The following is a 14,304-nucleotide window of genomic DNA, read 5'->3' on the forward strand; positions in this document are numbered from 1 at the left end:
CATCAGTGAAATTTTTGCTTCATTTAAGACAATTTTTAAAATCTTTATTTATTTAGGATTCTCATAATCTTACTACCTTCTACGTTTGTCATGATTAAATTCTAACCTATTGAAAAACCTTAGAACACGATCTTTTAAAATGAGACTATCTTTAAAAGCACACACACACACATGCATATATGCACCCATGTATACACATATACATTACACCTAAAAGATTCTGTAATACGTACATATGTATTTTAAATAAAAGTGACATCTTAATGGAAAGACAGGGCTCACACCTCTGGTGCTAATTTCCTAACAACCTAAGTGCCCCGGGTGATGCCCTCCTGAGAAGCATGGCAGGAAGATGATTGACTAAGCCATGTAAATGTGACCAACACATGTTCGCCTTGGCAGAAAACAAGGAGCACCATCTAAATTTTTAGGAGTCAAAATGAAGCCTCCTGAGTGTTGGACTCAATACCTCCAGACTTGGTGGGACCACAGCAAAGCAGCCTAGAAGCCCCATCCTTTGCTCACAATAGTTTGTGAACTATGACCCTGAGATCTGTGTGATCCAAGAGGGCTTCCACAGCATTTCAAGTACAGTGGTCAGACTTAAAACTACTCCTCTATCATCATAAAAACAGCAGTTCTTTGCAAAGCATTTTTAAGTGAGATATTTGCATTCCTAGAAGCTATTTAAAAATCTTATAAAAGCACTGTCCTGCTCTGTCAGCACAGTACTGGCCTTCTAGTCAGCAAATTTACGTTAGTATGAAGGTAACCCCGAGTGGTGAGAGCTGATAACCTGCAAGCTTGAGTTAAAGGGCACCATCAGTGACCGGTGAACTTCTAGAAAATGTTCAAAATGATGCATCGTTTTGTCAAACGCTTTTAAGAATGAGCTTTTCAGGATCTCTCTTTAGAAATACGAAACCCCTTGAAACCACTACCACAAATAACCAACATTTAAAATAACTGCCAAGCCACCTGCTGTCCTCCAGGAAACATCATAAAACTCACAACTCAGTAAACTAGCTTTGCTTTTGCTTTGTTTTGTTTGTTGTTTTTTTTTTTGTCTCTTGAGGGCCGCACCTGTGGCCTGTGGAAGTGAAGGCTAGGGGTCCAATTGGAGGCACAGCTGCTGGCCTACACCAAAGCCGCAGCAACACTGGATCCAAGCCGCATCTGTGACCTACATCCCAGCCCACGGCAACACCGGATCTTTAACCCACTGATCGAGGCTAGGGATTGAACCTGCGTCCCCGTGGATACTAGTCGGGTTCGTTACCACTGAGCCACGGTGGGAACTCCAGCAGTAAACTAGCTTTGCAACGCCTACAAAGTCTTTATCTTTCAAAGTCTTGATCTTTCTGATGAAGTTTACTTGTTTCAAGGCTTTATTTCCCCTTTTCTGAGAAAAGATCCAGTTCTAGGCACAGACTTATTTGTAAGAGAAGGTCCTGGAACAGAAGGAGATTCGAAAGAACGCTTCTTTGTCACTTCGGCCTCGGCACAGTGTTTCAGATGGTATTCATTTGGAATAAAGAGATCGATGACATAACGCGTCCAATCCTCCTCCCTAAGTGGCTTTACCAGAAGTAGGTAAGGGCAGAAAAATATAAATTCATCTGTCTATGGGCAACCAAAAACATACCAACTCGTCTTGGAGTAATTTAATCAATAAGATGATTTAGAGGACAGTTCAGTGGCACCGTTTTCGGAAGGTAAAGGCTTAGCAGAAGGAACGTAAATCAAAGGTGACTGGCAGGTAAAGGACATATGCAGCAATCAGCCAAACCACGTGCACGCTGGCACAAATTCAATACGGTCATTTATAAAGTTTTTAGGGCAGGAGTACACAAAAGGGGGTCTGGTGCTAACTAAATCCACAGATAGCTTACATGCCACTGAAATAAACACTTCCAGATGCGGGGGCACAAAAACCTTTCACAGAAAGAAATGTTTTCTTTCATAAATCTGAAGGAGGGACTCGTAGCAGGGAAGGGTAAAAAGTCTGAACCTGAGACTGAGCTTCTCACAGATGGAAGTGTCGTTGGGGAGTAAGAAACAGTTAAGGATGAACTGAGCACAGCGCGTCTCCACATAGAAGCATCGCCACAATCCCTAAGACTGGGTTTCTGGGGGCTAACAACGTACCCACCCATTGGTCCTCGAGAATCTGGTGTCTGACTCCGACTTGCTCTCATTACTTCCCTCAAGGCTTCTTTTTGGGGTGGTGGAGACAACGGGTTCACAGAGAGAGGACAGCCACTAGTCCAAGTTTAGGAAAACCATGCTTTGGAACTTATAGTAGCACAAAGCTATTAGAGGCATGGCTTTAATGATGAAAAAAAATTTCAAAATCTGGTTAGAGGATAGTCATCTTTCAGGAATGCATGACCAAATTCATTAATGGCTAAGAAAGTCAATTTGTTCATCCAAACAGCATAATAATACGTGGGGCTTTCTGGTCATATATATAAACACTCCCAGAAGGTCAAACAGAAAGCTAGAATGTCTGGTTTTTTTGTAGGTTCAGGTGAACTATGCATTGAATTCTCCCTCCTTCCCCCAAGGAAATCCCCTAGAAATTAGTTTTCTTGTTGAATCTTTAAACTTCATGCAAATTCTCTGTAAGCGTTTGAGTACTGAATTTATTCTTGACACTATTTCTAATCATCTGTTTTATGTACTGACTCAATTACAAACTTATCTACCTTTATTCTTCTTTTGCTCAGGATCTTGCTCTATTTATTCTTTATGCCAGATATCCCTTGAATACATTCTGTCTTTTCGGTTCTCGATGTCACTGACTCAGCACTGGCTTTTCTGCCCTCTCGCCTGCAATATTGCAGCGGTCACCTGATTGGTGTCTCTGCCAAATACATTTAATTCCAGTCCCTCCTCCACACTGTTGGCTGTATTATTTTTTTCTTTTAAAATAATACAAATCTGTTCGTATCGATTCCTTGCTCAACAACTCTAAAATAGTTCCTTGATGACTGTACCTGTTGTTTAAAAAGTTTTCCAAACAAAATCTTACTGACAACTCCATATATATCAGAGATAAAAGTTGAACTGTATTATTTAGGAAAACACTTTGTTATTTTGCAGAATACCTGTAAAATAATACCTCTGGTTCCTGCAGAGTACGGTTGGAGACCTGCTGGCCTACATCATGGAGTCCGTGTAGAGTGGCTTGGGACTCAAAGTCCCACTCAAACTGCCATCTGCCTTCCTCAGATGCTCCATCTCCTCTCAAAGGACTCCAGACTCAGCTCCTCACCTTGGCCCAAACAGCCAATTCTGCTTGCCTACAGTTTATTCCCTCCCACCACCCCATTTTCTTCCTACCTGAATTATTTTTTTTTTTTCATAATTCTTACTCATTTTCCTCGCCTCTGTCTCATTAACTCAGCACCAACATTAGCAACCTGATGAAGCTTCCGTGACTTCCTCAGTCAGACTGTGGTCTCCTTTCCACTGGAGGAACCGTGTCCACCCCGCAGTCACAACGCCAACCACACGGCACTGCTTACACACGCATCTCCTTTGCGATCCTGGAACATCCAGCTACTCATCTCCATAAGTCGCACCCCCACTGCAACACAATTTGGCAATTGTTTATTGAATTACTAGGTGGCAATACCAGAGCTCTAAGGGTCTCAGGTGGTGTGGGGATGTTACGACTGGTCCTTCCACTTCTATATCATGTCCAGTTCAATCGCACTAATGAGGGTTCTGCCAAACGGGCTGCAACTACCAAGTCCTAACTCAGAAAGCAAGTGCTGTCCTCTGTGTGTGAAGGGTGCCTGCCCCCGGCAGGAAAGCATGAACTTGAAACTGTCTTTCCAGCAGTGGCAGGTGACAGACTGACTTGGAGCAGTAAACAGTCTAGCCTCCTTATTCATTTATTATTTTAACCGCTTGTGAGCTGGCTGAGGGGGTGAAAGATACTGCTGCTGCCAGAGGCAGAAGTGAAGTTCATTTACCCGAGGGAGGCTCGCTCCCTAAAAGGTCCGAGAGAAGCACCGTGCGGAGCCCAGGCTTGTTTTCTTCCCCTCTCCTCTCTGCCTTTTGGGTCTCTTCTCTCTCTCTCCCTTTTTAAAACACCAAAAGCTTGTGTGGATGAGGAATGTTTGTCAACTCTAACTTATTTACTTATTAGGCTCTTACCTAATTAGTCCAGAATAGGGGAACGAGTGTTTTAGGTTAGATCAGGAATGTAGAAGTAAATCAGGGCCAGAAATCCAGTCTCTGACTTCTCTCCTGGAAACTATAAAATCTGCACAAGTGTTTGAATTGGAATTGACAGGAACCTGTAAGGCCAGGCTGTGAACTTCTGGAGCCAGAGAGGCAACTCAAATACTCCTTCCCTGGTATTTCCACCAGGGGCACAGCTGCCCAGCTGTCACCTTGAATGCACCTGGGCAAGTTCAGAGCCCGACAGTGGGCTCTGCTCTTGTGACCTCTGCCAACTAATCAGCCAAAATATTTCTTGATCTGGAGAGCCAGCTCCACGTTTTGGGTATATGCCCAGAACTGCAAATGCACTCCAATCAGGTGGGAGAGCCTATCCAGGTGCCAGGGCAAGAATTAACATCTGACTGACATATGGGCTAAGAATTTTCTCTTCTCACAGCTTGGGGTCATGCAGAGGCGGTGTGTGGGAGTAGAATATTTGATCTGTACATACATAGCCTAGGGGGCTTGGTTTAAATCAAATCATAATTAAAACACCAGTCAGGAAAACAAGGCATAATTATTTTTTTCCTGCGTATTTTTCCTACCTTGGATATAGCCTTAAATATATGCTGGGCACAATAGGAGCAAGGCATCAGTTTCATTTTTGGAAGGTGTAAATTTTCCACTTAAAACAATCCACTTATTATGTTGTAGGATTAACTCTGCAACTACATGAGCAAATTAAATGGCAGTTCAATGATTGTATGTGTATGACTAAAGTATGTAACACTATTTAAGAAATCATCAAAAAGTAAATCATTTCGAGTTCGACAGGCCTCATCATGGCTGTTTGGAGGGAATTTCTGTCACACTCTCAATAAAACTATACAAATGTTTTACTTAAACAAAACACACTTAAGATAAAGAATCTATTTCAATAAAACTAATGTGTTCTTTTCTAATATTCACCTAGTTTAGATACAAATTAAGGGAAAAATTTAAATCATATTTTTACTAGGCAAACATGTGCAATTTAACATATTGAGTTTATGTCTAATTCAATGTTTATAACCTTATAGACTTAAAAGGAATTTCTTGCCATTTTTAGAGCACGATTTTTAAGTTCAGCCATTTCTCAGCTTAGTCTGGTTCCTTCCCACTTATCTTTCTGCGGCCTTTATGACTTTATGAGATAAAAGAATACTGTGATTTTTTTTTTTTAAAGAAAAAATAATTTCCTCTGGGAGTCACTCAAAATATTTTCCCGTTCTATTTCCATTCCTTCAGAAGATGGCAAAAACCAAGAAACTATAAGAACACATTCAAATCTCAAAATGTGGTCCTTTTAGAATATTCTGCTCAAAAAGTTCATCTTACTTGGCAAGCACTCCTCTCTCCTTGCACTCATGTTCAAATTCTTCCTCTGTTTTCCAAGTTTGCTTTTTACAATGAAGAGACATATGTTAACTTCTTAAACTACTTCAAATCCAGCTTCCCCATTAGAGAACACAGATTTTCTCCTTTTCAAATGATGTTCCTGAAAAATCCTAGGATTCTCGGCAGGACTTGTGGGGGCCTCAGGGGTGTCTGGCTTGAATACCCATCTACAATTTTTGTGCACCTCAAAATAAAGGTTCTGACATCTTATGTTTTGTATCTGAACTTGTAAATGTTTTATGGATTATGAAGCTATGTCTTATTAGAATTCCGGCCTTTTAGCTTTTTTTTTTTTTTTTTTTTGGCCTTTTGTCTTTTCAGGGTTGCACTCAAGGCATATGGAGGTTCCCAGGCCAGGGGTCTAATCAGAGCCGTAGCCGCCGGACTACGCCACAGCCACACAGCAATGCCAGATCCGAGCTGTGTCTGTGACCTACACCACAGCTCACAGCAGTTCCGGATCCTTAATCCACTAAGCAAGGCCAGGGATCGAACCTGCCACCTCATAGTTCCTAGTTGGATTTGTTTCCGCTGCGCCACAATGGGAACCTTAGTTTTTTTTTTTTTTTTTTAATATATCCAAGTGAAGGCAGAAAAATGCAAAATGTGTTGGAGTAGTCACTGCTTACTGAAGAGATATATCAGCTGTTACTAATACCACGTTTTTTTTCAAAATGGAACTCGATAACTCTTCATAAACAAATTCACTGGCCATCTCAATTTAAGGTGTTGCTGTAGAAAGTTCAAATGACATAAGCGCACTCTTCCTTTCTCCCCCTATCTGCCTGATGATTAAAAATTATTAACTAAACAGTTTTACAGTGTAACGTGATTATGCCAACACTACTTGGCAATAGAGAATTATGGATGTTGTGCTTATAAAAGCAGTAAAAGTATCAGTCATGAGTTCACCAAATTTGTATTCCAAAAGCAAAGTAAATTTGAAACTAAAGCTTTTTTTCAGGGAAGGGTCTTCAAGTGACTGAGATTTTTCTTTATGATATCTTTGAATAACTTATAATGTTTTAAGATACCGTAAAAATATTTTCCAAAAAACCATGAAGAGTTACATTAGATAAGAAATCCATATATTGATTCCCTCTAAACACTGCCAGTTTAAAAACATGAACACTTTTTAAATAGCATTAGTGAAACAACTTTTAAGCAAAGAATTCTTACTATTTCTCTTTTGAGCCAAGACTAGCAGGCCTGTGTAGGCTGTTACTGAAAACTGTTATATCTGTGAATCAAAACTTCTCAATGCTGAATAAATAAAATATGAAAATAAAGTGGATACTGAGATAAATATGTTATAGCACAACTTTGAAACACCTTCACTGTTCTTATTTAATGAGATTTTAAGAGTGAATCTTGTACGTGTAATATATTTTCTGGAATTTGATAAAGAAACTTCCTTTTCTTATGGAGCATCTTCTAATACCTCTTGGAACACCTGTCCTCTACACAATGTAGTTTAGGAAACAGTATCACACATTTTCAGGATAAGACCACTTAAAGAGTTAAGAATTGAGGCCAGCCTGCAAAGAGGAAGTTTAATGGGAGGATTAGTGAGAATTCATTGAAGCCTGTGGTCCCAGGGAACCGCAGAGTATTTAGCTTCTGTCCACAGATAGAACTCTGGGACTTACAATGTAACCTTAAGCTGGTACTTCCTCTTTCTCTAAATATCAGTTTTCTTATCCACAAAGTGGGATAATAACACTCATCTCGCTGTGTTATAAGAATAAATAACATAGTGCAGGCGAATAGGTTCTTTAAAATATCATATAAGCTATTATATGATCAACCAACACTTTCTAATGATTTTATCTCCCAATCGCTTCCAATGTCTTTATCACTAAATTTCAACATTCTCTCCCTAACGAATCCTAAATTGAACACTATGTTAGTTGAACTATAGGAAAGTTCTGATATTCAACTGATTTTGACCTAGAGAAACTATTTATTTCATATAATTTGACATAATAAACTTTGTTAACTGAAATTTAGACTTCACCTTACTTTTAAAATCAAAACCAACAAAATTTAAAAATTAACATTTTTTTTCTAGAGAAAATAACTTTCAGGTTATTCTCATATGATAAATATGCTACATATTAATTTTTTTTCCCTGAGAATTAGTGACCCACAGCTACAGAAGTATATTTGGCTCCAATCTATAACAATAGATTTAGGACTTCCAAAAATTTATTGAGACATTTTTACTTCCAATAAAAATCAAAAACTTAAGAATTTGTACCCAGTTTCTACTTGGTATTTACATTTGAAAACTCTTCCAATATTTTGTGGCATTTAATTTTCCAGGTTGAACACACAAAATGCAGACAAATCTAATGCCTGTCAGATGTAAGAATTATTAAAGATTGTGAAATTCTAGGTCAAAATAGTTAAAGCAATCTGCTATAGCACTTCTGTTTTTAGAAGTTAAGTATGAGGAATTCTCAAAGGGAATTTCTTATTTTCGATCCATTTGTTTCTGGCGAACACTCCTCACGAGCCAATGATGTGACAGGGTCCCTAGCACCCCTAAGAGATAGGTACTCATCAAGTTAAGGGCTGCAGTGGAGGAGGAGTCAGCTGAGAGCCAGGGGGCTGGATTCCAGGGACAGCCCTGTCCCTCTTGCAAGGAGCCGTTGGGTACAAGGCAAGGCTTCTCTGAGACTGAGACTGACCGGCTTTCTCAAGTCTTAGCCAGTTTTAAAATACTGTCAAGTCTGTCTCGCAATCCAAGACAGTTGAGAGGATACTGAAGTGACTCACGTCTAGGAATGCACTTAAGGTACTATTTAGATGATTGACCAGGCTTAAATGAGAAATTGTATTGTCTTGCTATCCTACTTCAGTAGAAAGCCACTTTCAATATTATAAGCTCAGGGGGGTGAGATATTTTTCTACTGTGACTATCACTCAAGAGAAACTAAAATATATTTAGGCATTACACACGGGATTACATCATCCCAGTCGATGAATGCAGTTTGCTTTCTCTGGCTTTCGAAATTATAGTTCTGGTTTTCTATCAGCCATTTCCACCCTTTCTCACTGAGTGCTGGGATTGGGCTTCAGAGGTAACTACGGGCACTACCTACTGCTCGTACACAGCGAGAATCTAGACAAAACACTATTCTTTAGGAGCCACAGCTCAAAGCCAAAGGTAGCAAGGTGTCCCCAGTGCAGCATAAAGCATCATCTCAGAGAGTGGGCAGCAGGGAACTCGGCATGAGCATCCCCAGCATCAGGAGTGCCGCCTTTTAGCTGCTGAAAGTACAAGGGAGTCCAGGCAGGTGTTGACACTGTTAGCATACATAGCCTGAAAAGCTACTCTAAAGAAAATTTGTAACTTTAAAAAGCAGATTTATGTATTGTATTATGTACCAAGAAACCCTGTCGGCTTGACCCTACTACTTATGATATCAAATGGAGGAAGCAGAGTCAGTCCTGTAGGTGGGGCCAATTCTTACAGCTCCAGGTGACAGAATCACCCTTTCAAGGTGGGTCTTTTGTGAGGAGTGATGAAAACTCAGTGTCCCTCTGTGGTGGAGGGCTGCCTCATCTGCTGTTGATTTTGCCCTATTCCTCTGGTAGTGGCTAAGTGACCCTCCTAGATCATGGCTTATTTGTTCTTATTTCCAGGTCTATTTAAACTAAGCACTTTAAAATTGGATTCTTAAGTTTAAAAACCAGAATGGTTATATGTTTATTAGACAAAAATTAGCTTATACTACATCTGAGTCTGGTTTCAAGTATATTCCTTGACTATATACTACAACCTTAGATTATAAAAACAACAATAGCTGAGTAACAGAATGTCATGTTAGACATACAGGAATGAACATACATGTATACACCCTCCCTCCCATAATGCCATCAACCAGGACGTTTGAGGCCACCAGTTCTCAAGTGATCTGTCCACACTTTGTTAAAATAAAAAACATTAAAAAAAAAAAAAAAAAAAAAACTGGAAGAATTAAGCAGCTACCCTCTGCCAGCACTTCTTTTTGAGGAAACGTCACAGACTTCAAGATGAGGAGATTTCCCCCTTGCATTAGATACAGTTTCCTTTACACAAGGCTATTTCTCAAAATCCTATTTCCCTTTGCTACCCTTTAATTACTTCAAAATTACTATCAACTCTGCCTTTTTCTTCTCTCTCCACTCCACTGCCTCAACCTATTAGTTATTATTTGGCTCTTATCTATGGACTTGATATTTTTAATTCTTTGTTATAGACTGGTTCTTTCAACTTCAGCAGATTTTTAGATTCTTCCAACCATTTCAAATTTTTCTAAGTCTCAGCTCCCTTTTGGCTCATTGCTTATAAAGTATCTCACCTGTCATGTACGAAAAAAAAAAAAAAAAAAAAGAGATACTGATTTCATTTTTTTCAATTATAATAATCTAAAAACACTTACGCAAAAGGAAATATTGCTTAATCAGCAATATAGAATTAATATAAATATGATAAACCATGTTCTTATAATATATGACAGATTTAAAATATTAAACAGAAGTAAAAATAATTGTCACCATTACAAAAGGCTTCTAGAGTCATATAAAAAACCTTGGCGTATTCTTACTGTCCCACTGAGAATGTGTACAATTAACAATAACTAATGAAAACAACAAAACGGTAAGGAAGCATTCCCTTTACTAACCCCACACAGGAAAAAAGGAGATGATCTAACTTAGAAGAAAGACGTCATGACTTCTATCAACAGGTAAGAAGTAAAATCCACTCAGCAAAAACACATACTGTATGTTATACTTAGGTACATATGTATGGTGTTATACACATATTCTGATTTAGCATGGTAAAGCAGATGTGCATATAAAAAAACAAATGGTAAATTCTACTATTCTTTTGTCATAAATCAAACCTCACTTTCTGAAAAATCAAACCAATTCATTATAAACAGAGAATAACCTGGAAAAAGTTGTATCAACATGAATACAGACTTTTTAAAAGAGGCATAGATGAAAATTTAATTAAAACACACACACATACATAAACACATGCGCACACACACACACATTTTCTTTAGGCTATTGAAACACAAAGTCTTTAATTCTCCATTAAAAAAAAAAAAAAGAAAACGAAAAACAAACCTTGATTATAAGCTTTAAAACCATCTGAAGATGTGGAAGACTGTCTGCCTTCTAGCCTACTTCAAAGCCAGTAAAGAAATCATTTCTTCTTCTTCCAACTCAAAGTATGTTTAGGAGCAGAACATCTGATAGAAGTGGTATTGCCAATCTAACCAATTTTAAAATATAAAGTGCTTCTAGCAATATTTGGATACATGTAATTTGACAAAAAAGTTTTATAAACCCAAGCTTTGCAAAATAGAAAATATAAGCCCCAACAAAAAAAGCATAATTTGTAATTGAAAGAAAATAATATTTTGTAGCAAAAAATTGTCCTTCCAAAAAGAGACAAAAATGACTAACGTTTATTTCCCAAGAGAATTATGCCACTTTTATACAACAAAATTACAGTCACCACAAATTGCTTTCAACAATTCCATTGCTGCTTCATTTGACCACTTGAAAATCAAAATTCTTTCAGATTATAAATATAACTTTTTATAACTCTGTTATTACGTACTGTGAATGGGGAAAGGGGGCCAATCTTGTGGCCATAGCGTCGAACGGCCTCTCTGATGTGGCAGGGCTGGATGGCATCGCTGTGAGCCTCAACACCACAGGCCGCGGTGCTCTGCGACAGAAAGGCACATAAATTGTTACTAAATCAAAAACACACAACAGAACTACAGTGTATAAAATATGAAAATAAACTTTTATAAAATGGATGGTTTTTTCCCCTTAGGATGCACATCACTGCCGCCCTACACTACATCTAAAAAAAAAAAATTCCATTAACAAATCAAAGATGACTTTTACGTGACCCCTTCCTAGCAGACCAACCAAATGCAATTTTTATGCCCACAATATTTCACCTAGGTCTACACGTCAAGGTACAGGAGAATATGGCCACTTGCGTGCAGATGAAAAGTGTCACAGGGGCTTGCTGAAAGAACCACAGGAAGCTATTTTTTTTAAAAAAAACATTTAAACATTCATTATTATAAATGTTTCTTGGGAGCTTGTTGGATATATTTCTGAAATAACTTGAGGGTCATCAATTTCAAAATGAAAAACGTAAAAGTGCTATATATTTATAATACTAATACTGGGGATTGTTATAAAAGATCATTTCAACTTGGTTCCTAATTTTCTAGGTGTCCTCTGTGCAAAAACAAAATAAAACAGACCTTCTTTTTAATCTGCCTTATCTGTAAAAGGCAGAGTTTGAAAGTTCAAAAAGACATAAGAGAAAATTTATTTGCAATAAGAATATACATTTCAACTCAAGAAAGGTATGTAACATGATTTAAAAAAAAATAAAATGGGGAGTTCCCATTGTGGCTCAGCAGGTTAAGGACCCAACCATTGTCTCTGTGAGGATGCAGGTTTGATTCCTGTCCTTGATAAGTGGGTTAAAGATCCGCCACTGCTGCAAGCTGTGGCATAGGTTGCAGATGCAGCTCAGATCTGGTGTTGGTGTTGCTGTGGCTGTGGTGTAGGCTGCCAGCTGCAGCTCCAATTTGAGCCCTAGCCTGGGAACTTCCCTTATGCTGCAGGTGCAGCGGTAAAAAGAAAAAATAAAACAATAAAATAATAAATAACATGGAGGCATTATAGTCTCATAATTCAGCTGTAGGCTCTGGCTTCCAAACACTTAGGTCCAAACACCAGATTCTTGTCATGTCAGTTACCAGTTCTGACAAGTTATGAATTTATCTCTGCATTTCAGTTCCCTCATCTACAAAACTGGGTAATAATTATGATTGCTTTATAGGGCTGTTATGAAAATTAAATGAGTTGATATGTGTAAAAAAATACCTGACGCATGTTAGCTGTTAATAGCCTTAGGTTATGACTGAAATTAAAAATGGAACCTCCGGGAGTGTCCATCATGGCTCAGGGGAAACAAATCTGACTAGCATCCATGAGGACACAGGTTCGATTCCTGGCGTTGCTCGGTGGGTTAGGGATCTGGCATTGCTGTGAGCTGTGGTGTAGGTCACAGATGTGGCTCGAATCTGGTATTGCTGTGGCTGTGTTGTAGTTTGGCAGCTGCAGCTCCAATCTGACCCCTAGCCTGAGAACCTCCATATGCCGTGGTTGTGGCCCAAAAAAAGAAAAAAAGGACAAAAAGAAAATGGAACCTCTTCCATGTTCTTGGAATGATAAGCTAATTTACTTAAAAGTGCAGTGGATACCAGATACCAGGTCATCAACAGTAAAGAATCAAGAAAAGCAAATTGTAGCTTGTATATTATTGTAACTCTAGAAGTACCACTTTCAGGATTCCTTAAAGGGGTATATCTAGTTCAACCTCTATGGATGGCAATTTGGTAAATCTTATCAAAATGAAAAGACACAACTGTTTTTGACCTAACAATTTCACCTCTGAAAATTAATCTTCCAGATACATTGCAAAAGTATAAAATAATATAGATAGATAATCATTGTTGCACGATTTGAATTGATGGGGTAAATGTTCATCAGTGAGAACAATGAAATAAATTATGATACATTCATTCAATGCCACAGAAACCACAGCAACTACCAAGAAGAATGAGACGGTTCCATATGTAATCCTATGGAGCTATCCCTAAGACACATTGTTTGAAAAAAATGCTAGGTGTCCAAATGAATAACTATTTTACACCTCTTTAATAAAAAGGTTGAACATGATATGCTCATTGAAGCACAGAACAGTTCTGCAAGGGTACCCCTCAAATCAGTTAACAGTGCCTATCTCTTAAGAGTTTAGTCTGGAGGACACTGGTTAGAGGAAATATTTTTCATTGTATATCTGCTGTACATTTTAAATATACTTCTTGTACTCTGTGCATGCTTTTTCTATTATAAACTAGTAAAATAATTTAAAAATTCCTACAAAGAGTATCTGCTAATTATCCATGCTGAACCTGAAATAAGACTTAAAATGTAAAACAAATCTTGATTATTTTTATTATTTTAACAAGATTTGAAATAAGCCAAATAGGAATTTACTCTAGGGTATCTTTCTCAAGTTCATCCCAACAATACCCTAAATAACATATCTGCTATGCCCATAATAACAAGGATTAAGTTACTTTAACCCCTGACTTTGGCACTCATATAAAAATACACAGTGTTTTTTTTTTTTTTTTTTTTAAATAGTGCTTTCTTGATTTTCATTCCAAATACTTTGTTTCAAGTTAGACCAGATTAGAATAAATGTAGTTTTTAGGTGCCTGGGAAGGGTACAGACTCTCCTGTGAGTCCACTGGGCTCCAAGAGGTGAATATGCCTAATACAGACTCATTACCTGCTGGTACAGCAAATGCTTGTGAAGTAAGTGGAAGCATTCTATTCATCTGTGGGAATGAACACACAAAAAATTGGCTGGAAGTGGAATCTAAATAAGTCTTCCAGTGGAAACTCCAGTGGAAACGCAAAAGGGAGACATCAAGAGGGTCAGCATCCTGCACACTAAGTGGCCAGGAGGTCCTTCCAGTGCACTCCTCTATGGAATCTCCTTTCTCCCTGCAGAGTGGATTTTTCATGTCTTTTCTCCATGGCCAATGGAGAGTCTACTCTTTCTCTACTGTTGCAAATAGG

At 38.3% G+C, this 14,304-nt stretch overlaps 1 protein-coding gene across 3 annotated transcripts in view; it reads right to left on the minus strand.

Annotated features, from left to right (window-relative positions):
* The window catches only part of SUPT3H (SPT3 homolog, SAGA and STAGA complex component), a 397,821-nt gene that overhangs the window by 59,319 nt on the left and 324,198 nt on the right, over positions 1 to 14,304 (minus strand). For all 3 annotated transcript variants that reach the window (XM_021099857.1, XM_021099856.1, XM_021099859.1), the window contains exon 11: positions 11,237 to 11,347. In XM_021099857.1, the coding sequence (XP_020955516.1) occupies positions 11,237 to 11,347 (111 nt within the window). The remainder of the gene's footprint in view (positions 1 to 11,236; positions 11,348 to 14,304) is intronic.

Source organism: Sus scrofa, chromosome 7, assembly GCF_000003025.6.
Source record: "Sus scrofa isolate TJ Tabasco breed Duroc chromosome 7, Sscrofa11.1, whole genome shotgun sequence".
Taxonomy (NCBI): domain Eukaryota; kingdom Metazoa; phylum Chordata; class Mammalia; order Artiodactyla; family Suidae; genus Sus; species Sus scrofa.